Genomic DNA, 24,215 nt, shown 5'->3' with positions numbered 1-24,215 from the left:
TTTAGGAATGCTGGGATTAATTACCAAGGGGAGCGACGGAGACATTTGACATAGTTGGTTTTGTAGTAGTAGGAAGGCCGCTGAACAGCAGAGGGAAGGTATGGGAGTTACGGAAGAAAGAAACTGGGTAACAGAGTGCACTACTGCACTCCAACCTGGGTAACAGAATTTTTTCCCGTCGCTATGTATATATATACACACACACACACACACACACACACACACATTCATGTGTGTGTGTATGTATGTATACGTGTGTGTATATATATGTGTGTATATATATGGGTGTGTGTGTGTGCGTGCATATATATATATATATATATATATATATGGCGACAGGGTCAACAAACCTCTGTTACCCAGGTTGGAGTGCAGTAGTGCACAATCATGCCTCACTGTAGCCTTGAACTCCTGGCTCAAGCCATCCTCCTGCCACAGCCTCCCGAGTAGCTGGAACTATAGGCACACGCCACCACACCTGGCTCATTTTGTATCTTTTGTAGAGACAGTCCCACTACATTGCCTAGGCTGGTCTTGAACTGGGCTCAACTGATCCTCCCACCTCGGACTCTCAAAGTGCTGGGATTACAGGCGTGAGCCACTGCACCTGGCCTCGCATTGGCTTGCTGGATATATGAATCAAGCAAACCTTGATTGAGGAGACTGGGCTGTAGCCTGATAAGAGTCATCTGTATGTGTGTGTGGTGTGTGTGGGGGTTGTATGTGAGGGTTGTGTGGGGTGTGTGTGTGTGTGGTGTGTGGGTGTCATGTGGGGGGGGTTGTGTGTGGGGTGTGTATGTGGGGTGTATGTGTGGGGGGTGTGCAGTGTGTGTGGTGTGCGTGTAGTATGGGGGTGTGTGGTGTGTGTGTGTGTGTAGTGTGTGGGGGGTGTGGTGTGTGTGTAGTGTGTGTGTGGGGTGTGGTGGTGGTGGTGGGGTGTGTGTGCGTGCACACGTGCGGTGCTTAACCTGGGGTCCACAGGTCAAGGGGATCCATGAGTAAAACTTTTTAATAGAATTGCTTTCCTTTGTAATCCTACATCCCTTTATTTTAGGTGTTTAAAATCAATATTTTGAAGTCTATTTAAAAAACAAATGCAGAGTATTTTGGTGAGGGGTCTATAGGCTTCACCAGATGACCAGAGGGGTTCACTGCACAACCAAAGTGAAGGGCCCCTGTGTACAGAACCCCATCACAGAGTAAAGTAACCCCAAAGCCTCCATTCGGTGGCAGCATCGCTGTGCTGAAGGTCTGACTGGCTCTGGGAAGCAACCAGCGCCAGGCCCAGAGAGCATGGAAGACCAACGGGCTGCTTCCCCAGCAGCATGTGCTAGGGAAACCCCTGTGAGCACCTCCTCTGCTGCCAAACCCAGCACTGCAGCCACACGGCTGGGCAAGGGCATGAAGCGGGAGCCAAGACTAAGCAGCTAAAATAAGGGAAGGAGATGAGACTAGCAGGATTCCCAGCTTCTGGATTTCTGGTAGGCCCATGTGAAAGGCTCTGGCCATTAGAAACCAGTCTTGTTGGGCACACTCATTACCTTCTCATAATACTGGATGTTCTTGTCAGCCATCCCCATGAGTAGCTGCCGGAAGTCCTGCCTCTTGTTGTTCTGCCACCTCTCCAAGTCAGCTTTCAGGTCAGCGTTGAAACACTCCATCCGATCCTGACATTTCTCAACGTCTGCCGGTACCTGGAAAAGGGAGGCACACATGGGTGCCCTGCACACAGAACTGGCATCTCTTGCTTTGAGCTCCTCTGAGCACATATTTGTCAAAGGCCAAAGCCCTACATTAAAATGCCATCAACATGCTCCCTCCTCTGGAGGCATTTATTTGAAAGCAAAGCCTTGGGTTTTCAGGTCTAAGGAGGAGGTCTGAAAAGGGGCTCTCCTAACCCAAATCTTCAAACCCATCCAAACACAACAGAGACTCGTGGGGGAAACACCCCCATTTACACACAGGAAGAAGAAACATTGCAATTCAGACTCATATGTCTTTGGTTCCTTTTAGGATTTACTCATCCACACTTGAAAGTGTGTGCAGACTTTGCAAATACACAGCATTTGTATTGCCCTGCTATTCTCCTGTGTCCCATATTGGAACTAGAAAAGAGGTAGGTTCTCCCAGATCACATGAATTATTCCATTGCTGTGACATTTGATGATGCCTTTCCTCATTAATCAGAGAATTGCAATAAGACAACTACTGGCCAGGTGCCTCCTCTGAACCCCACATTATAAATAACCTGGAGGCTTGTTTATGCTTCTCCCAATAGCAGATATTTTTAAATGGAGAGTTAGAGAAGTCTGAGAAAGTAGGAGGAAAGTTACTTATGCATGTCAAAAAAATCTGAAATTCAAAGAATATACAGCAGGCTATTTCAAGTTTTTCTTAAAGAGGTTTAGAAGACTTTCTCAAAAGGGAACTATGTCACTTGAAGTTTCACAACTTTCACTTTGCTTTGGTGAATTTCACTATCCTGTGCAGCTGGAGTTTGGGCTTTGTGGCTGCAGCGCTTCCCAAAACTGGCTTCTCTCTCCTAACTCAAGCACTCCACTGGGCCCTGATGGTGGCCAGGGAGCCGACATGCCCAAAGCCAGGTCAAACCCCCGACCTGCCAAATGTATCCCAATCACAAGTGAGGACTTGTATGTTTGGTGTGCTGGGGCCCATGAACCAAACTGTCTCCAAGCCATGGCTCACCACTGGGAATCCATTTCCACCAATCGGGGAGGTTTATAGCCAAGCCTCACGGGCAAGGAGCTGACCCAGAATGATGCCAATGAGAAAGGCCTGAGGGAGCTGGACACCTTCAAGGTACTCAGCCATCTTCTCCACAGACCACGTGGAGATGGTCGTAGAACATAGGAGTCAGGGAAGAGACACGGCCAAGGCAAGCAAATTCGAATGTGCCTGACACGGGAAATAGACATGGGTGAAACCAGGATGAGCTGGAGAGAAAGAGATAACTAGACACTCTGGGAAATTTAAAAGCAAGGAATTTTTCTGTTAAGATGGGGAAAGAGGCCTTCTTCAAAGCCCATAAGCTTCCGGAAGAGGGAAAAAAAAATACTGGGCTGAGTGCAGTGGTTCATGCCTCCCAGCACTTTGGGAGGCCAAGGCAGAAGATCGCTGGAGGTCAGGAATTTGAGACCAGTCTGGGCAACATAGTAAGACCCCCATCTCTACAATAAGTAGGATGTGGTGGCGCTATGTTGTCCAGGCTGGTCTTGAACTCCTGGCCTCCAGGGATCCTCCCACCTCGGTCCCCCAAAGCACCGGAATTACAGGTGTGAGCCACCATACCAGATCAGAGACTGACTTTTTCTTCTGATGCCATGATTTAAGTCTCTTTTGCCTCCTCCCAAGACCACCCATTACTATTGGTTACCTCAGGAAAAACTGAAATAAAAACCAGAGGATCCCAGTCTTGCCTCTCCAGAGTCACTCCAGGAATCAGCCTCAATGGAAAGATGCCCAGCGAGCCAGCGTCTCTGGCTGGCCTCACCTCCCCACAGGCACAGGCCAGTTCCCTTACCCGTCTCCTGGCCACTGCTCACATTTGCATCGCAGTGAGGGTGCCTATGAGCAACTTCCTGTTTGCCTAACGAAACTTCTGCTGTGAGGAGAAAATGGAAAGCCCTGGAAAGAGAACCTCACCAGGACAGGTGGAGAGGAGGGCAGCCAGGGTCTCTGAATCAGAGGACTGTTTACAGAGGAAAGATTCCCAGGTTTAAAAATTCCCAGGTGTGTTCTGGAGATGGGAATCCTGACTTACCCACAAAAATCAGGGTCTAGACCACGGCTGTGGGTTTTAGGACTGCCTGAGCCTCGGTCTGGGAAATATTTGGCTTCTCAGTTTCATAACACATTCTGTGCTTGGCACTGAGGAATACAAAAATGCTTGGGTCTCAACAGGCAAATCTTGTCTCCCGTAACCTACAGTCTAGTTGAGAAGAAACAGGCACATGCCTAGACACTGAGGCGAGATATCGTAAGTGTTGTCGCTTCCCCTGCAGCCCCCATGATAAGCACACTGAGGAGGATGGAGAGGGCGGCCAACCTGGGAAGATCAGGCCTCATGGAGGAAACAGCACTGAGGCAGCTCTTTAAAGATGACAGATGTGAGATGTGTGACCACTTGGAAGGCACTCCAGAGTGGCAGTACACGCAAGGGACAGAGGAGAGAAGACACCAGGACCCACCGCAGGAATTGTGCACAGGCCACAGGGCCCACAGCGGCATGGAGAGGGAACTGCAGCTCGCAAGATTGGCAGACGGTGGCAGGGGATGAGGAGCCTGAGGCTCGTCCCAAAGGCCTGGTTTCCTGAGGCCCAGTTAACTCATGCCCACTTCTGGAGAACAGAAAAAGCCCCACACTTCCTCCAGCTGCAGTGGACAGCTCTAGAACCAAACTTCCAGAGCTTAGCTTGCACACCCCACCTGCCACTTACCAGGTGTGTGGCCTGGGACCTGGCCTCAGCTTCTCTGTCTGGCTAATAATATCCTCCACCTCACAAGGCTGTCATGAGGCCAGACAGGCTAATACGTATTAAGTGCTTTACGGCGTCCTAATTAGGAAGGGGGAGTTGGGCTGGCAGGACCAAGGGAAAGCAAAAAGAGAAGGCAGATTAAGCTATACTTCTGCTTTTCTTCATGATCCAGGACACATAGCCTTCCTGCACAAATATTAATAACACAATCTTCCTGCACCCAGCTATCACCAGACCCTCAGTTAATAGAAAAATGCAAGTTTGCTCACTGCAACCTTGGAGTTATCAGCACTGCACGAAGCCCTCTTCATTACACAGCACAAGCACCATTCTATGAAATCCCCAGCAAGCCTTTGTTTCCTGGCAGTCAGCTCCCTTCTTGCTGATCTGCCTATTGCACCCTTGCAATGTATTTTCCTACTTTCTCTAATAAATCTGTTTTTCTTTACCTATAATTGTCTTGGTAAATTCTTCTTACGCCTGCAACACTGGTTCCAGATAGTCATTGCACACCTGTGACACACTTGTGCCTGGCATATAGTAAGTGTTCAATAAACATTTGTTAGCACATATCAGTATCAATATTATAATTTGCTGTTCACAAAAGATAATCTATCCCTTGCACAGCTCCTCAAGCTTTATTCCATGTGTTATAAAACAGGTTTTCATCTTCCAAATACAAACTATATTATTATATGTTCTCCCAAACATTACGCCACCCTTTGCCAATGCTACTCCACCCTGAGATTTCATTAGACAACAGAGATGAATCATCTCTAAACTACATATTAGCATGAGATTGCACTGGGCATCCTGGAACTGGGGTTGTGGCTCTAACACCAGAAGGGAGAGGATGGAGTAAACCAACCTGGTGGAGACAGAACTGACAGATTTGGCAACTGGCTGCCCATGAGAAATAAAATACAAGGAGTCAGAGAGAAGCCTGAAGTTTCTAGTCTGAATGACTAGGGTGGCACTAATGCCACCAAAGGCTCAGAATGAAGGACAGGTCCACAGATCAGAGAAAGGAGGGAGTTGCAGCCAGGGGAAGAGTGACGCCTCCCTCCACAAAACGGGGTGAGATAACAAGAAAACCAAACACAGCTCTTTTATAAAGGCTTTGGGAAAAGAATACACAACCAAATTTAAAAATGAGCAAAAGACTTAAACATATCTGCAAAGAAGATAAACAGTCAGCTGGACGCAGTGGCTCACGCCTGTAATCCTAGCACTTTGGGAGGCCAAGGCGGGCAGATCACAAGGTCAAGAGATCGAGACCACCCTGGCCAATATGGTGAAACCCTGTCTCTACTAAAAATACAGTAAAATTAGCTGGGCATGGTGGTGTGCTCCTGTAGTCCCAACTACTTAGGAGGCTGAGGCAGGAGAATTGCTTGATCCAGGGAGGCGGAGGTTGCAGTGAGCCAAGATCATGCCACTACACTCCAGCCTGGCGACAGAGCGAGACTCCATCTCAAAAAAATAAAAATAAAGACGATAAACAGTCAACAAGGACAAAAGACGCTCAACATCATAATTACTACTGAAATGCTAATCAAAGCCACAATGAGATAGCACCTCACACTCATCAGGATGGCTACTATCAAAAAAATAACAAAAACAGAAAATAGGCCAGGTGCAGCGGCTCACACCTGTAATCCCAGCACTTCGGGAGGCCAAGGCAAGCGGATCACCTGAGGTCAGGAGTTCGAGACCAGCCTGGCTGGTCTCCGGGAGGTGGAGATTGCAGTGAGCCAAGATCACGCCACTGCACTCTAGCCTGGGCGACAGAGCAAGACTCTGTCTCAAAAAAATAAATGTCAGTAAGAACATGGGGAAACTAGAACCCTTGTTCATTGTTGGTGGATTGTAAAATAGTATAGCCGCTATGGAAAACAGTATGGAGATTCCTCAAAAATTTTAAAATAGAACTACCATATGATCCTGCTGGATTCCACTTCTGAGTATATATCCAAAGAAATTGAAAGCAGGGTCTCAGAGATACTTGTACACACGTTTATAGCAGCATTATTCACAGTAGCCCAAAGATGAAAGCAACACATGTCCACTGATAAACAAAATGTGGTATGTATATGTATGTGTATGTATGTATGTGTGTGTATGTCCCATATATATGGGATATTATTCAGCCTCAAAAAGGAAGGGAATTCTAACACGTTACAACATGGATAAACCAAGGACATTACACTGAGTGAAATAAGCCAGTTACAGGACAAATATTATATTCTTCTAGATATGAGGTATCTAGAATGGTCAAAGTCATAGAGACAGAAAGCAGAACATGGGTTTCTAGAGGCCGGCAGGAGGGGGAATGGAGAGTTGTTTAATGGGTCAGAGTTTCAGTTCTGCAAGATGAAAAGAGTTCCAGATATCAATTGCACAACAATGTAAATGTGCTTAACACGACTAAGCTGTACACTTTTAAATGGTTAAGATGGCAAATTTTATATTCTGTATATTTTACCACAATATAATCTTTTTTAAATATATGGAGGGAAACGTGGGGCTGAGGGAGGCAGTGCCCAAGGTTTGAACTCACAGAGAAGCCAGCATGTGTAGGGTTAATAAAGGACTCAGCAAAAGTCACTCAGAAAGGCGGAAAGGCGGGCACAGAAGGAGGAGGTGGTGAATCAGAGAGAACAGAGCCAGAGAAGCCCAGGGGTGGCAGGAGTTAGAAGAGGACGGAAGGATTAAAAATAAGAAAATAAGAGGAACTGGGGTGAGCTGTCTGTGACCAGCTTGTGAAGTTCCCCAACTTGAAGAAGGGGAGTGCTGGCAACTCACACTCAGGCGTGTATTCTTCTCACCTTTGATTCTTTTTGGATAGTGTCTTTGTAACTATCAATTCACTGACCAGTAACACTAAGCATTCTTTTTATTTTTTATTTTATTTATTTTTGAGACAGGTCTTGCTCTGTTGCCCGGGATGGAGTGCAGTGGCGCAATCACAGCTCACTGTAGCCTCAATCTCCCAAGCTCAAGCGATCTTCCTGCCTCAGCCTCCCGAGTAGCTGTAACTACAGATGCACACCATCACACCCAGCTAATATTTTTATCTGGAGTAGAGGCGAGGTCTTGCTACCTTGCCCAGGCTGGTCTCGAACTCCTGAGCTCAAGCGATCTTCCCATCTTGGCCTCCCAGAGTGCTGAGATAATAACAGGTGTGGGCCACCACCCTCAGCATTTCCTCTTATCTCAATGTTTTAATTTTCGTGACTGAGGTATTGTTACGGTTGTGCTACCATGCATCTGAAGGATGTTGACATGGCACAGCACTGCTAATGGTTGGGTGTTGCTTATCATGACACCAAACAAAAATATCACCAGATAAGATCTCAAAAGATAAAAATTTATATAGAGGGGACAAAATTGTATTTTCCACATTGGTTCCCAATCTCTCATGAGAATTTCCATTACAGAATACAGGTTGTTAGTGCAATGACAGAAGAGTCACGTGGATGGGACTGTGCATTTCTGTGTGCTGGGGAACGGGACAGTAACTTAAATTCACTCAAAATTCATTTAAAAATGCATTACTCAGTGAACCGAGATTGAACCACTGCACTCCAGCCTGGCAACAGAGCAAGACTCGGTCTCGTAAATAAACACATAAATGGATGGATGGATGGATGCATGCATGCATTACTGAGCTCCTTCCATGTGCCACGCATTTCCAGGCCCTAGAACAGAAATCTCAACCTAAGTCTCCTTCTTGGAGCTGGGTTGGAGATGTCACATTATCTGCTCTCATGATGATAGCAGGTTAGGAAAATCTCCAAAGACTACACAAGACAGATATAATCCCAAAGTGTGGAGAAGAGGGGAGCTCGTGGCTGCTGTAGGACAGGCTCCAGGACCAGTGACAGCCACACACTGCTGAGTGAGCAGGGGACAGGGCTCCCTAACTAGCAATGTGTGAGTGGCAGAGAGATTGGTCCTCTGCCCTCTGGGAAGCCAGAGCCCCCAGGCTGGTCACGTCCAGCTTCCAGTAACTGCGTTTTCAGTGTCTATTTGAGCTGTGAGGTGAAAACAGGTAAGAAAACACTGACACAGGGTCAAGTTTGAAAAGAGGCCATGGAATTGGGCAAACAGAAAGTCAGTGGCTCTCTGAGTGAATGCTTTTTTAATAATAGATAAAAACAAACTTCAGAGAATGGTCAGTGGGGAGTGAGGGAGGGAGAGGCGAGGGCATGAGATGAGGAGCAGAGAAGCTGACAGCAAGAGATCCTCGAGCTTGCCTGCGCAATGACACAAGAGTGAAGACCGAGGGAAGGCCACACACACTCTCCGTGCCTGCCTAGGGAAAGGCAGGGCGCCCCCTCAGGGTGCACAGCTGCTGGGGCCCGCGCCCTGGGGAAAGGCGTCAGCTTTGGAGCCAGGTGCACCTGGACCCCATACCGGCTCCACCATTTGTTGACTTTGGCACTTAAGTTCCATGCTTCCTCTGACCCCAGGCCCCCATCTGTCACATGGGAACCACCACACTGGCAGAGGGTGGCTGCGGTGGGACTTAAGTCAGCTGAGGGGATGGGGGAGCTCTGCCTGCTTTGGCTGGAGGCACCTGGTCTTCTGCCCCACGGTGAGGGTCCTCACTTGCCAGAAGGATCTGGAAACAACAGACACCAGGCCCCATTCTCTGGTCTGCAGAAGCTCCATATGTAGAAGTCTCCCTGCTGCCAGTTTACAACTGGGATTCTCACTTCACTACCCACCACGTCTTTCCCATTCTAGAACATTCACTATCCTGGTGGTTCTAAGAGCTGTCCAAGGTCTACAGCCTTCAAGAGGTTTGTCCAGAGAGCCCAATTTCCACTTTCCCTCTGCTCTTCTCTCAACCAGAGGGGGAACAGCTCTGGGCACCTTTCCATCCCAGTCACCTCCACACGACACACCTGCTCTTCCCACACCAACGCCCCACTCCCCTCCACACCCACGCTCCCCCAAAACACCACACCCACCCCCACACACCACATACCCCACACACACCACACGCCCTCCCTACATGCCACGTGCCCTCCCTACACGCCACACACCCTCCCTACATGCCACGTGCCCTCCCCATACACACACCACACACCCACCCCCCCACACACCACATGCTGGCCCCCTACCCACACCGACACCCCAGGTCCCCTCCACATGGCCCATCTCTCCTCATCTGCACTCTGACACCACCCATTTAAACTTCTTCAGCTGGCACCCACCCAGGATGAGGCTACCCGTGGGTCAGGGCCTAAAACAGCACCCTGCTTTTTTTTATTTACCTTTTGAAGATAACTAGGAATTCTATGAAGCCTTCTCCCTGGCATCCCTTCTTTGTTCTTTTTGGAGCTAGTTATACCGAGTGTATTAGCACTGAAAAGAGTCCGAAGTGGAAGACAGGAAAAGGCAAGAGCTCCCTCTCTGTTACCCTCACTGTCATTCGAGGGTGCGGATGCTCCCGGTGCCATTTAAAATGCAATTCCTCAGCTTCTCCTTATCTTCTGTAAGAGCTCTGATGCCCCCCACCTTCCATGGCGGGTTAGATTCTAAGGTGTACACCAGGCTATGGCCCAACAGGTCCAGCAGAAGGCAGCCAGCCCCTACTAAGTAAGTGCATGTCGCTTCTCCAACCTCACAATTAACATGGAGAAGGCCAAGTCTCCAGAGTCCAAAGCTCCATCTGCCTGGGAATCACCACCTCAGTGTCTGCTGAGCTTTCTCCAGCCTCAGCGCAACCACAATGCAAAACTTTGCATTCTAGGACACCACCATTCTTCCCCAGCTCCAGAGGCCTCCGCATCCTCTGCCCTCAGCACCTGCTCTTTCCCCACAAGACGTCCTAGGACTCCCCTAAGAGGATCACCCCACTTTGAAATTCACAGGGAAGGTTGTGGAGACACATGAGGCCACTTCCTTCCCCTGGGTTACAAAAAAGTGATCCGATTTTGATGCCACTCCATGACTCCACAGAAATCAATTTTCCCTCCTTATTCGGTGCAAGTTTTTCAAGGTTTCACCTGATAACGAGGTAAGCCCCCAGACTCCCTCGGATCTTCTGCTGACCATGCCCATACCAGGGGCCCTCTCCTCCCTGGCACTCCTGCGACAGTCCCCTGAGCTACCTCACTCCCACCATCAGTTCCCAAAAGACCTGGCCGAGGCTCTGGGATAGACTCAGCCCTAACCCACTTCCGAATTCCCTGGCTTTTTTTAAAAAAAATGTCATCAACAGCAGCTCTGGCTTCATGAGCTCACAACCACATCAGGCAAAGCACAGCAAAAGCTTAAGTTGCTCATTTCCTTGGCATCCACCAAACCTCCTGATGGGCTGTCGGGGAGGACAGGTGTGTGGAGGGCTAGGGAGGCAGGGGAAGCTTGAGGACACAGGAATCAATGTCTAAAACACTGTGGTCAGAAAAGGGACTTCTTAAAATATGTGACAGCAAACCCAGAAAACAAAGTTCTCCGCCCACATTCCTACTGCAGCCAGTGTGGACACGGGAGACTCCTCCAACGGAGCATCTGTCACTACGTCAGACACTATGCCGAGCACTTTATGGCACCACAACAATCATGTGTGTGAGGCAACTGAGGCCCACAAAGGCTGAGGAGCAAATCAGTGCAAGCTAGGGCACAGCTGGGCTTTGAACCCAGGGCCATCCCATTCTAAATCCTGTGCTCGAATCATGCTGGACTTGGACAGGCTGCCAACTGCACCCTCCTCTGCCCACCAACGCAGCTGCTGCCCCAGACTCAAAGGCAGCAAAGGATTTCTGCTGCTGCCACTGTTACATTACATTCACTGGCACACCACCAGGACAGTCTATTTTGTCTTTAAAAATCACAATTGCTAAATAAGCAGCAAAGTGAATGTGGCATGGCTCAACATCCCACCAGGAAGAGGGAAGGTGAAGATGGCCTGGCCACGGTGTGCTAAGAGAACGCAGATGTGTGTTCAGGACTGACTAGTCATTTTCATGGACTGCGGGGAACCCTTCGCCTCTGGTAAGAATTCCTGTGGCCAAGAGGATGAGCCATGTGGGTAAGTTGTGTCCAGGAAGGCGGAGAACAGCAGCAGCCAAAGATTTCCACAGCACGGGCAGTGGACGGGAATCACCCAGACCCATAGGAATGTGAGCCAGGAGCCCTGGCAGGCAGCTGTGGGGGTCTGAGGGCGCCAAAACCAGAGTCTCCCTCTGCTCGAGACTGCTCCAAGCCTGGTGTGTGTTTCCAGCAGCCAGCAAGCCAGGCACAGTTAAGAGTTAACTCAGCCTATTATTCTGAACCTTCAGCTCCTGGCTTTGGAATGTGTCCTGTATAGGGCTGAACATATTAAATGACAGCATCAGCCTCTGAGAAAGCTCGTATTCAGTGCTGAGCTTGTACAGATGCTATTTACAGAACTACATACATGACGTCTTTAAAATGCAGGATCCTCGGTTTCCAAACTAGGCCAGCGGCAGAACTTGTTGGTTCTCCTTCCCTCCCTAGCCAGAAAAAGTGACTTCTATTTTTCCTTAAATATTTAACTAACACATAAAATTACATACATTCCAGGCGTATGACGTGATGATTTGATACATGTACACACTGTGTAGTGATGATCACAATCAAATTAATGAAGACATTCCACATCATGCATGGAATCCCCAGGATTTTGTTCACCTTATAACTGAAAGTTTGTACCTTTTGACCACGATTTCCCCATCCTGAGTCCTGGCAACCACCGTTCTACTCTCTGTTTCTATGACTTCAACTTTGTTAGATTCCACATATAAGTGAGATCATGCAGTTATTTGTTTTTCTGTGAATGACTTCTATCTTTACATTTGTGGGCTAAATGCAAACTTTCAAAATATATACAAACAAATCATCCTATGTCATCCCTTTAAATCCCTTTGTTGAAAGGAAACTTTTAAAATATACACAAATAAATCATCCTATGTCATCCCTTTAAATGAGACCGAGACATGGCTTCAGCAGATGGCACCATGTTGCAGAATATCACAGGCCAGCTCAGAACTCATCAGTGGGGCCGGCCATAGGCAGGCAGAGGGCAGCTATGTGCACATGGCTCTGCATTTCTGTTGTCGCCTCCCTTGTGACAGAACACAGGATGGAAGAAGGCTGACAGCCTGTGGCAGGAGGAACTAGAGGGAGGGTGCCAGCTGCATATGCTGGGCCAGTGACCACAGTTCCAGTCCTCATCATCTGCCTTTGCATAGATACATGCATCCTTTACGCTCTGGTGTAGATCACTAGGGGTGATGCTGGAATCAACACAACAAACATGCACAGGATGGAGGGCCACTCGGCATCAAAGAGGCTGGGCAATGTGTCCAGCTCCTTTGTGCCTCATTTCTTCACCCATGAAACGGGGAAAGAACAATGCCTTCCCCCTGGGCCTCAGATGACCACTGCAGTGATCCTGTGATGCAATTAACATTAAAGACACTACACAAAGCCAAGGTGTGTCATTTCTGAGGTGTGGGTTTCAAATTCCAAAGCTGGTTCCTTTCCAGGTATGTTTTGGCATGGCGGCGGCAGCAGGAACCACGGCAAAGGAGGAAAATCCCAGCAGCTCTGATGTCAAACCATTTCCCTGAAATGCAGGTCCCTGCTATTATCTTACTAACGTTCCTCACTCTCACCCCTCTCTTTGAAAACAAATACACCTTCCACTTACAAACCAAAAAGAGGCAGAGTGATGGAATGGTAGGTGGCAAAAAAAGTCAAACTGCAGGGTACCATCCTAGCTCTACCAGTGCTAGCTGTGTGACAGTGGGCCTTGGTTTGCTCATCTCTCAAATGGGGATAATAATGGTACCTAAACCTCATGGTTGTGGTATGGAATCAATGAGATTTTACACATACATGCACATATACACACACACAGTTGTCGCCTTGCTATCTGGTGGGGTGGGGTGGGGATCGGTTCCAGGACTTCTGAGATATCAAAATCTGTGAATGTTCAAGTCCCTTACATAAAATCATGTAGTGTTTGCATATAACTGATGCACAGCCTCCTGTATACTTTAAATCATCTCTAGATTACTTATAATACCTAATACAATGTAAATACCTTGTAAATCATTGTTACACAGGTTGGGCGTCCCCAATCTGAAAACCCAAAATGCCCCAAAATCCAAAACCTTTTTTTTTTTAAGATAGGGTCTCCCTGTGCTGCCCAGGCTGGGGTGTAGTGGCCATTCACAGGTGCACTCATAACACACTGCAGCCTCTAACTCCTGGCCTCAAGGGATCCTCCCACCTCAACCTCCCCAGTAAGAGGAGGCCTGCCTATGGGCAGCCCCACTGACAAGTTCTGAGCTGGCCTGTGATATTCTGGAACATGGTGCCATTTGCTGAGCCATGTCTCGGTCTCACTTAAAGGGATGACATAGGATGATTTATTTGTGTATATTTTAAAAGTTTCCTTTCAACAAAGGGATTTAAAGGGATGACAAAGGATGATTTGTTTGTATATATTTTAGAAGTTTGCATTTAGCCCACAAATGTAAAAAGGTGGTAATCCGGCTCAACCAATTCTGCAATCCCACCCAGGAGCAGAAGACACAGCAAGAAAACCTCACTTCCACCCTCTATGATTCCATCTCCTACCTAACCAATCAGCACTCCTCACTTCCTAAGCCCCTACCCACCAAATTATCTTTAAAAACTCTGACCCCCAAATGCTCAGGGAGAATGATTTGAATAACAGTAAAACTCCAGTATCCTGTAAGCTGGTTCTGCACGAATTACTTTCTCCATTACAATTCCCTTGTCCTGATAAATCAGCTCTGTCTAGGCAGCAGGCGAGGTGAACCTACCAAGCAGTTACAAACACTGGAGCCAGAAGGCATCCTAGACAAGCAAGATTAGTGCTGCTCAAACTCTGTGGAGTAAAGGGCCACTTTTTGTTGGCTTTTTCCCCGAATTTGACCAAGCTGTAGTCCTGCCGTGCAGAACCAGCATGCAGCTTGCTCCACACGCAACTCCTCATGCGAGTTTAACAGGCTCGCCTTGAGTGTTCAACACAATGTGTTCAACTGGTTCTGCAGCAACATCAAATTCCTATAGAAGTTTCCAAGTGCTTCTATACTTTCCTCATCATGGATTGTACAGTTTGTGGGCCTATGAACCATACTTTGAAAGCACTGATCTAGGCTCTTCTTTCCTCCTCTCTGCAATGCCATTTTATGGAGCAAGGAACTGCCGGTGAATGGCAGAGCTGTAAGGCTTTAAAAAAAAAAAAAAAAATTAGGCCCAGGAAACAGTGGAAAACTCAATCCCAAGTGAACACTAGAAACTCACAGAAACAGGACAGAAAAGGGAGTGAAAAAGGACAACATCATCAACGTAGCCAGCTGGCACTGACCACTCTTAGTCATACAGATCTAGAGACGAGAATTTACTTAGCACCAGCAGGGAGACTACAGCTTTGCAGCCCTTCCCAGGTGGCTTCCCTGACCTTGGGGCGGTCTTCCTTCCGCAGAGCCACAGCTTCCAGTTTGGCTTCGTACTCTGCTTGAACTTGGTCCCTCTTCTTCAATACACTCTGTGGGAGGCAGAGGAGAGAAGCATGTAACACTGAGTCCACAAAGGGGCCTCCCACCCCCAGGCAATTGCTTCTTTTCCCCCACGCCTCCCCAAATCAAGGCCTATCCCAGGCCCAGCCATGTGCTCCTAGGACAGTCTGGCCATGGCAGAAACTCTGGAGGAAGCAGGAGAAAGGAGGGAAGAGAGGAGAACCACTCCTGATGCTGGAGTTTCTAGTAAAGTAACTAAAACCTGATGCTGAAAGGAAAGAAATTCTAGGGAAAGGCAAGTGGAGGAAACAGCACCCATCCATTGTCACACTGCTGGGAGGACTCTCCGCGTCACTGTGTGCAGCCAGAGGCCAGCTGTGCAGAAATGTGGAGCTTTGCAGGCTACAACACTGGATGTTCTCTGAAATCTTAAAGGAAAAGTCTAAGAGAACTCTTCACTCTTTAATTCACTGAGTGGACCCCTAGTGGACTGATGTGTTCATTGATTCATTCATTAGCCACTTACTAGTCCTCTACTCTGATCCAGGTATAGAAACAGCAGAGAGATGCACTCCCTACCTGAGGGGTTCAGTGTGACACAGGCTCAGACACAGTATGCACCTGTATGTGCTAAAGGGGCTATACCTGTGCAAGTCCAGAATTCCTAGAACCATGCAGCCAGCCCACCAGAGTGAAGGCTCAATGGGCCCCAAGAGAGCCAGCCCTGGATGGGACAGGAGTGAGGCAAGCCAGGCACCCGGGGTGCAAAAGGTAAGGAGACACTCCCTCTTTGGCCCATGTGAGTACAAGGTTGGCACCTGAGAGTGAATGCCCCCGTAAATCTGTGCCTGGGGCTCCCCTCATTTAGTCTGAGCTCTGCTGCTATGAACCTACCAAGCAAAATAGAAAAGCTTGCAGTAGACCTTCTAGAAAGGTATCTGTTTCATCAACGGGTTTCTTTTTTCTTCCTTTAGTAGAACCACAAGTGGCAAACCAAGAGTGATGAGACCTTTCTTTTCCACTAACTCAAAAGAAAGAAATTGCTATGAAAGTTTCTAATCATGCACTTTCCCCATAGGGGACCTTCCAGCAGAGTGTGGAGTCAAGGCAGGAAGGAATCACTCCTTGGCTAAGCACAGGCACCCCATATCCCTGCCTGTGCTAAAAGGTGACAGGCAACTGAAGAGTTGAGAGTGCTGTGGGTTCAGCCTTCTAATGGAATGTGTCAAAACTGGGAACCTCAATTCTTCCTTTGAAAAGTTTGCTTTGAGAAGTGTTTTATCATGAAATGAAAATGAGGTTAAAATCGCAATAATTTTTCGTCAATTGCCACTCAGCTGTCTCCTAAGTGCCCTGACATTCCCTCCCCACACTCATTCATCTTTGAGTAGGAATATTTACAGTGCTGTTCAATGGAACTTTCTGCTATAATGGAAACGTTTTATAATCTGCACTAATCCAGGAGCCACTGCCTCCACGTGCCTACTGAGCACGTGAAACAAAGCCAGCAGGACTGGGGAAATGGATTTACATTTTTATTTAATGTTACTCATTTGAATTTAAACTTAAATAGCCACATATGGCTAGTGGCTACCATACTGGATGACATAAATCTATAAAGTAACAAAGAGTCCTTTGTGGACTTCATATAGCCCAGAAAATAATCTAAATCTATGGGTCTGGTACCAGCAGTAGTAAAAATCCTCTTCTCCATGGACGTGCAAATGTGGTTCCCCAAAAGGTGCAACGGAACAGCAGGGTGGGGGCCACGCGGGATGCTTATCACTGGTGTGCACTTCCCTCCACAGGATGCCTAGCATCTTGCTGGAAAAAAACCACATATCCAGATAGCACTTCTAGGAAGGAGCATGAGTTGTCCCAGTGACACACACTCTGTCAGTGTGGCAAGAGCCTCCTAACTAAAGCTGTAAGACAATGCCCTGGAACAACGCCAGCACAGTGTGGGGGCTCCTGGGGGCACTGCTGGGGTTGCAAGACCCCTGGGACTGTGAGAGGTAGGGAGGAAATGCATCAACCCCACTCAGCTACAACAGTGCAAAAGCATCTCCTCTCCCCATGCCCAAAACAGACGAGGGAGCCTGCAGATCCAGCCATATCCCTCCCTCCAGTTAGTCTGGGCCTGCCCTGGCCCACAGGAGAGGCAGGGTCTCTGTCTCTCAGTGTTATCCGGTGTGGCCAGAATGCTGCCCTCTCGCACAGGCTGACTGTAGGATCCGCCCTAACAGCACTGCATCGCTGGACAGCACAAAAGGCTCCCAGTAACCCTGCAGAGTGAACGCACATCATTCCTATTCTACAGATGCGGAGACTAAGGGACGGTGGTGGGCCCTGTTCAAGGCCACACCTGGCTCATGGCACAGCAGTGGCTCATTCAGGCTGTTCCTGCTGCCTTCCAGCATGTGGCTTCACAGCTGGCCCATAATCCAACCACGCTAAATAAAGGTTGGGCAACGTGTTCTGAATCAAGACAAATTGCTGACGACCACCACCCTCATTGGGACACCTTTGCACGCTGTTGGTGATGTTCTGCGAGGATGGGCCCCCAGCCCAGTCTCTACTGATAAAATTGGTCAAACAAGCCTATGGCTGTGAGATGAGGCCTGAGCCAGCAGTGGGGTAAAGAGGCCAAGAGACCAAGCCAGTGTCTGCAGAGAGGCCCCTCCATCAATGAGTGACAAGCAGAAGAGAGTCATCATCTGAACTTCTCACGGAACTTTATAGGGATCTGCATCCCATGGATACAACACATCAAAAAGGCGAAGGGCACAGTGAGACTTTCCTCCTCACGCCTGGCGCCACCTGCCCTCCTCTACACATCCATCCCCACCCTGCTTCTGCCTCGCCTTCATACATCTTCATTCATCTAGCCAGGGATGGGGATACAGCAGAGAACAAATCACAAAACCATGTGGAGCTTACATTCTAGAGGGGAGGCAGACAAGAAGCAAGTAAAATATATAGTAGGTAGCTCTAGGCATTAGGAGGAAAAATAAAACAGGAATGGAAGGTAAGTACCAAGGGTTTGGGGAAGTCAAAATCGTACATAGGGTGCCCAAGGAGGGCCTCACGCTCACAAGATGATTTTTAATTACAGACATGGAATAAATTCCTCTCGGACACTTATTTTTTAAAACATTTGAACATTTTGTTGCAATTTCAAGTGGTCCTAATAATCTGGAACTTTACTATCTCTCTTTTCCAATGAAGAGAAGACAAATGACTCTTTAACAAATAAATTACAAGGAAAAATAAGTGGACAAAGCAGGATTTTTTAATATTTAAGAAACATACCAATCAATGTATAGATCCTGTTTGGATCTCAATTTGGAAAAAGAAACAAAGTGTCTGAGACAAACTGGGGAAATTTGAACACTGGATATTTAAACATAATTAGGTAGTCCTTTTTTAAAAAAAAAAAAAAAGAATGCTTGTATTTTAGAGATAGGTACTAAATGTTTCTGTATGAAATAATATGATTCCAGGATTTGTGTAAAATTAAACCACAGGGTGGGAGTTGGGAGCAGCATGAGACAGAGACAGAACCAGATGAGTCATGAGTGGGCAACTGCTGATGCTGGCTGGGATACGTGCGGGACGGCTGGGATATGCGCGGGACGGCTGGGATACATGTGGGTTTATTGTTATCATTCTATTTTGTGATATGTTTGAATTTTTCTATAATAAAAAGGCTAAACAATAGAAACATAATATCTGTCATCCAAATGTAACAAATTAATAACAGTCATTAAGAGGTCTATAGTTATGTCATCCATGAAATACTAATCAAACAGCCTTTATCTACAATGACAGAATGTTTGGAAGAGTTGGATGACAGATGCATCCTGTGGTTTGGCTTTCAACATCTGCACTGGATTTGTCCCAAGAAAGACCACAGTGGTATCTACGGGAAAGCACAGCCTCCTTTCCCCATCCTCAGACTCATGCACATGTCTGACCCTGCCAAGGCTGTGGGCTCACAAACTATGGGAGGGGGAAAGGCAGAAAAAGAGCCCCAGCCCCAAAGGTCAGCAGCTACCAAAAAGCCTCTTCAAGCCCACCAAGTTTTTCAGCTTCAGAACTTTGTGGAAGAGGGGCACTAGGATGCAGGGCTGGAAGAGGATACCAAAGCAGCAGGAACAGCTCAGCCCCCCACAGAGAACTGCAGGATGGGATGGTTCATATTCCTGTAGGTCAGAGCTGATGACCCAAGACCCAAGTGGAATTCATGTAGAGTAATGGGAGTTCAGTAATAAAGAACAAATGAGAATAAAAATAAAATACCCACATAGCCCTGTGGCTTAGGGCAGCCCTCTAGAAGGGCACTTTCCTGCAGGCAGGAAAATGAGTCTGATTTGGTCCTGGTGATATCACTAGCTCTGGTTAAATGACTGAGTTCAGGTTACCCCTTTCAACATGCTCCTTTTACATATTCATTCTATGGAAACCAGGACCACCTGCGAGTTAGATGTCCTGGGGCAATGTTGGTAATACTGAAACCACACATTATCCCCTCATTTTAAAAGATAATTGTACACAAAATTTGGAAAATTTAAAGGAGGGGGAGAAGTCATACATAATCTCATCACACAGACACAATCAGTGATACATTATTTCTTCCCTTCTGGTCTCTTTCCTTGAATGGCTTCTTTGATGCTTCCCACTTCTCTGTTTCTCTGCCTGCACACTTGTTATTCAGATGGTCTAATCCTCTAATTTTCATATTTTTTTCTCCAATTCTCTTTCGGTTTCTTTTCATATGTGACTTTCTTAACTTTTTCTTCTAACTCTTCTATTAATTTTTTTATTCCTATTATGGTTTTAATTTCCAAGAGCTCTTTGTTCTCTGAATTTTTAAAAATTACTGTTTTATGGCTGTGATATCTTCTCTTTTGGAAAATATTAACATTTTTTTTCTGGAAATTTTCTTCCCCATCAGTGTTTCATTCAATAGGCTTTTTCTTCTTTGTTTTTACTTCTGATATTCATATTCAAATCTTCCCTTACATATCTGGTGACCCTTGTCTGTCCACTCATCCAAGAGGGAAACTCCATGGAAATGGATTGAAAGCTTTCTGCACACAGAGGGATGTTGACATTCTCCATAGGAGACTCGGCTGGGTCCTTTCACTGAGGGACCACCCTGGTTCTCCATTGCCAGCCAATATGAGTATCTGTGGGTCACTTCTCTTGGCCCGTCTAGATTTTCTAGAAAAGGCTCTTTTCCTCCTTGCCTGGAAGATCTAAGACTGAGAGCCAAGCAGAAGAAGAGTCTCAACTTCACTAATCTTTCACTGAACACCCTCAAGTGTGCCTAGAGTCTCTTGCTCCAGAAAGGCCCCCTCCGGAGAATCGACCCTCAGTTCTGCCAAAGTGGAGAAGGAAGTGGCCCCTGTGTGAGCAGGGAGGAGAGGATCAGAAGCTAGGATTCTTAAACAGACTCTAGATTTATTCTTCTCTTCAGCTCTACCTCAGTTCCAGAGGGGCGTGGTGCTGCCAATTCTTGACCTTTTTGGAGGGTTCCACGGTGTAAACCAGATGGCTTCTCAGTTTTTTCCCCCACAGTCGGTTTCAAAATCAGCTTGAGTCATTTAAAGTACTTATCAACTCTCAATCCATTCCCAAAATTGTACTGCTATTGCCTCCTTGCCTGTTGCTCTTGTCTGTGGGCTTGTGACTTTTTTCAAAATCCTTTTAGTGTCATTTTGGTGAAGTTTAAATGTGTATTCAGTCTGCCATTACTGGGAATCTCAGAGTTTTCATTTTAATACTTTTCTTATTTTTTAAAAGTCTTTGAAATCATGTATATTTCACATCCTGCTTCTTCACATTATTTTAGCTGCAAGAAACTAGCCACTCTGTATAATCTCTTTTGTTCAGGAAAGGGGACATTTTTTCCCTGACAACTCAATCTTCCAGAAAACTCTTCATTTCAGTTTTGGAAAGGCACCGGAAATGGCCAACCTAAAGCACCAACTGGTTGCGTTCCCGGAGTTTGACTCATCGGCGCCACCTTGTGGCCCTGTGGGGAAGGGGTGGGCAGGCTGAAGAAACCGCCTGACAATTTAAATTGGCTTTTGAAAAGGACTACTTCAGAATGTTGTCGAAGTTATCTCCAACTGGAAGACAAACTTTGTCTTTAAACCAAAACTTCTGCATCCACATTTCACACTTGTAATCTTGATTACCAACGATGTCCATATTATTAAATCCAACAGATATATTTTGCCCTTTCTTAAAACATTTATCTTGGCTTCGTGGAGGCAATCCTCTTCTTCCCTCCTGCCACACCAACCCTTCCTTCGTGGGCTCCTTTGCTACTTGTTCTTTCCTCTTAAGGTGATAGATCAATAAATATTACCATGCCACAGGCGCAGGCCTTCACAATCTACACACCTCAATCACATCTCCTCATGTGATCTCCATCGGTCTCAGAGATTTAAACACCATTCATACACTAATGACTCCCAAATTTCTATTCCTACTCTAGACTAACTCATAACCAACTGCCATGACATCTCCACTTTAATGATTAAGAGGCATTCTGAATTCCACATGCCCAAAATAGTGGACTCGCAACTGCTCCACCTGTTCCTCCCTGGACCCTCCCCGTCCCAATAAACAGTACTGCGATCCACCCAGCTGCTAAAGCCAAAAACCCCAATTCCTTTCTTATTTTGCATCACTACAACAGCAAGTGCCATTGGCCCATTATCCAAAATATACCCCAAATCCACCCACGTCTCTACCACTGCAGTCCAGGCTCCACCACCTAGTTTTCTGCCCTTGGCTCCCTATGACAGCCTTCTCAACAGCCTTCCCAACCACCACTCTCATCCTCTACAATCTAGTCTCCATACTGTAGTACTAGTTGTCTTCTTAAAGTAAAAATCACATCCTGTCATCCCCCTGCATAAAACCAAATGGCTTCCCTTCTAGTCCTTAGAATAAAGTCCAGACTCTTACCAGCCTTTAAGATGGTCTTTAAGATGCTACTGCATTTGGGAGGCCGAGGTGGGTGGATCATGAGGTCAGGAGTTCGAGACCAGCCTGACCAACATGGTGAAACCCCGTCCCTACTAAAAATACAAAAATTAGACGGGCATGGTGGTGCGCATCTGTAATCCAGCTACTCAGGAGGCTAAGGCAGGAGAATCGCTTGAACCGGGAGGTGGAGGTTGCAGTGAGCTGAGATCACGCAGCCTGGGCAACAGAGACTCCGTCTCAAAAAAAAAAAAAAAAAAAAGCTACTGCAGGACCAGGCTCCTACCTCTCTTTGACCTCACCGCTTACCACTTACTCCTTTGCTCACCGGGCTCCACTCACCAGCCTTTCTGATCTGCAAAGACTCTGAGCTCATCTCAGCTTTTGCACCTTTGCACTGGCTGCTCCTCTCTGCCTAAAATGCTCCAACCTCTGACCCTTGCGCAGCTCACTCCCATATGTCTTCCAAGTCTCCAGCCACAGACTTTTCCATGTGGCTTTCCCTTACAACCCACTCTTACTTCAGACCCTCACCCCACCCCAGTCATTTACCAAGACCCCTGAGATAAGCATGCGCATTGACATAGATAAACCTCTTAAAAATAAGATGTAAAATGCGCAATCATTGTATATTTGTAAGTGTCGCAAATTTACCAAATTGTCCGATTCAATTACATACTTGCTGACCATCTCCTATGGATAAGGCAGTGTGGGAAATAAGATAGTCCTGCCCAAACCTTCAGGAATAAAGCTTTTCCAACATTTGGCCTGGTCATGACAACGCTAATACACAAAAGGCACTGCCAGAAAAGTGGTGAGGACTTCAAGAGGGCCTCTTTCAGCCCATCACTACCCTAATTTCATTATACACACACAGTTTATAGGATGTGAAATCCTATATAAGGGCTCACCTGTGGATGTCTGCGAGGTATTTAACTTGAGTCTGGGCTTAAGGGTAACTAACCTTTTGTACCTTCCTGCCCCCCGCACACATATCCTTGTGACACATGCCTTCAACCGTCTTTCTAGTATAAGCTGTTCTCATTGTTCACTGCTTAAACTCACATTGTTCCATTTGTTCCTAGTGCCTTGATAATGACCCAATTTTTCTATGCTCTCTACCTCCAAAGGGAACAGAACATACCTAGCCACAATTGTCCTGAAAGAGATACAGTTGGAGGCCAGGCTTGAAAAGCCTAAAGTCACCTAGTTTGCCTCTTGGCAAGTAGTAAACACACAGCTACAAGCTGATTGGTCACTAACGAGTATAGTCCTGTGGCCATGCAACAGAGAAAAGATTTACCCACAAGGGTCGTCTGTTTCTTCATGTCAACAATGAGCAAATGAGAAAGATGATCCTAAAGGCCCTTTTGAACTCAGAGAGGAACCCCAACCACAGCCCCATCAGGACAGGACTTTGATGAGCCCTGGCATTTTCCCATCTAGGGATGGACCAGCCCTCCACCATTTCAAATTCCTAAGGCACAGGCCACTACCTCTAAATGATGAGGACAAACATTCACCATTAGGTTCCCTCAAGGCCATGATGAAGATAGACTGACAGAACCTCACCAGACCAGTAACTCCTCACCAAAACCAACCCAGGACTTTCTCAGCTCTGAGGACCATTCAGCAGCTGATGAAGAACAGGTCACAGGCCTGATGTGGGGGCTCACACCTGTAATCCCAGCATTTTGGGAGGCCGGGGCACACAGATCACTTGAGGTCAGGAGTTTGAGACCAGCCTGGCCAACGTGGTGAAACCCCATGTCTATTAAAAATACAAAAATTAGCCCGGCATGGTAGTGTGCACCTGTAATCCCAGCTACTCGGGAGCCTGAGGCAGGAGAATCACTTGAACCCGGGAGGTAGAGGTTGCAGTGAGCCAAGATCGTGCCACTGCACTCTAGCCTGGGCGACAGAGCAAGACTCCATCTCCAAAAAATAAAGAACGGGCCACAGCCAGGCCTGTGGCAAGTCCTCTGCTCCATGCTTAGTTTCCATACTGCACAGAAAAGTCTGTCCTACTTAAGTTTCAAAAACCAGAAAGCCATTTTGGAAATGGAACTATATGACTCTCTCGGAGGAAGAAAATATACTTAAAAATTCTTACAGAGCAGCAATGTGAAAAGGTGGGGAAGCCACTTAAGACATCTATCATTCTCCTGGTGTCTTTACTCCCAGC

At 47.0% G+C, this 24,215-nt stretch overlaps 1 protein-coding gene across 2 annotated transcripts in view; it reads right to left on the bottom strand.

Moving 5' to 3' along the window:
- Window positions 1-24,215, bottom strand: part of SNX30 (sorting nexin family member 30) — a 118,581-nt gene that overhangs the window by 8,861 nt on the left and 85,505 nt on the right. For both annotated transcript variants that reach the window (XM_063649803.1, XM_054500883.2), the window contains exons 7-8: window positions 14,971-15,057; window positions 1,542-1,694 (exon numbers count right to left, since the gene is read on the bottom strand). In XM_063649803.1, the coding sequence (XP_063505873.1) occupies window positions 1,542-1,694; window positions 14,971-15,057 (240 nt within the window). The remainder of the gene's footprint in view (window positions 1-1,541; window positions 1,695-14,970; window positions 15,058-24,215) is intronic.

Source organism: Pongo pygmaeus, chromosome 13 (genome assembly GCF_028885625.2).
Source record: "Pongo pygmaeus isolate AG05252 chromosome 13, NHGRI_mPonPyg2-v2.0_pri, whole genome shotgun sequence".
In the NCBI taxonomy this organism is placed as follows: Eukaryota; Metazoa; Chordata; class Mammalia; order Primates; family Hominidae; genus Pongo; species Pongo pygmaeus.
The sequence above is the reverse complement of the archived record's forward strand: the minus strand, read 5'-3'. Positions and strand labels throughout refer to the sequence as shown.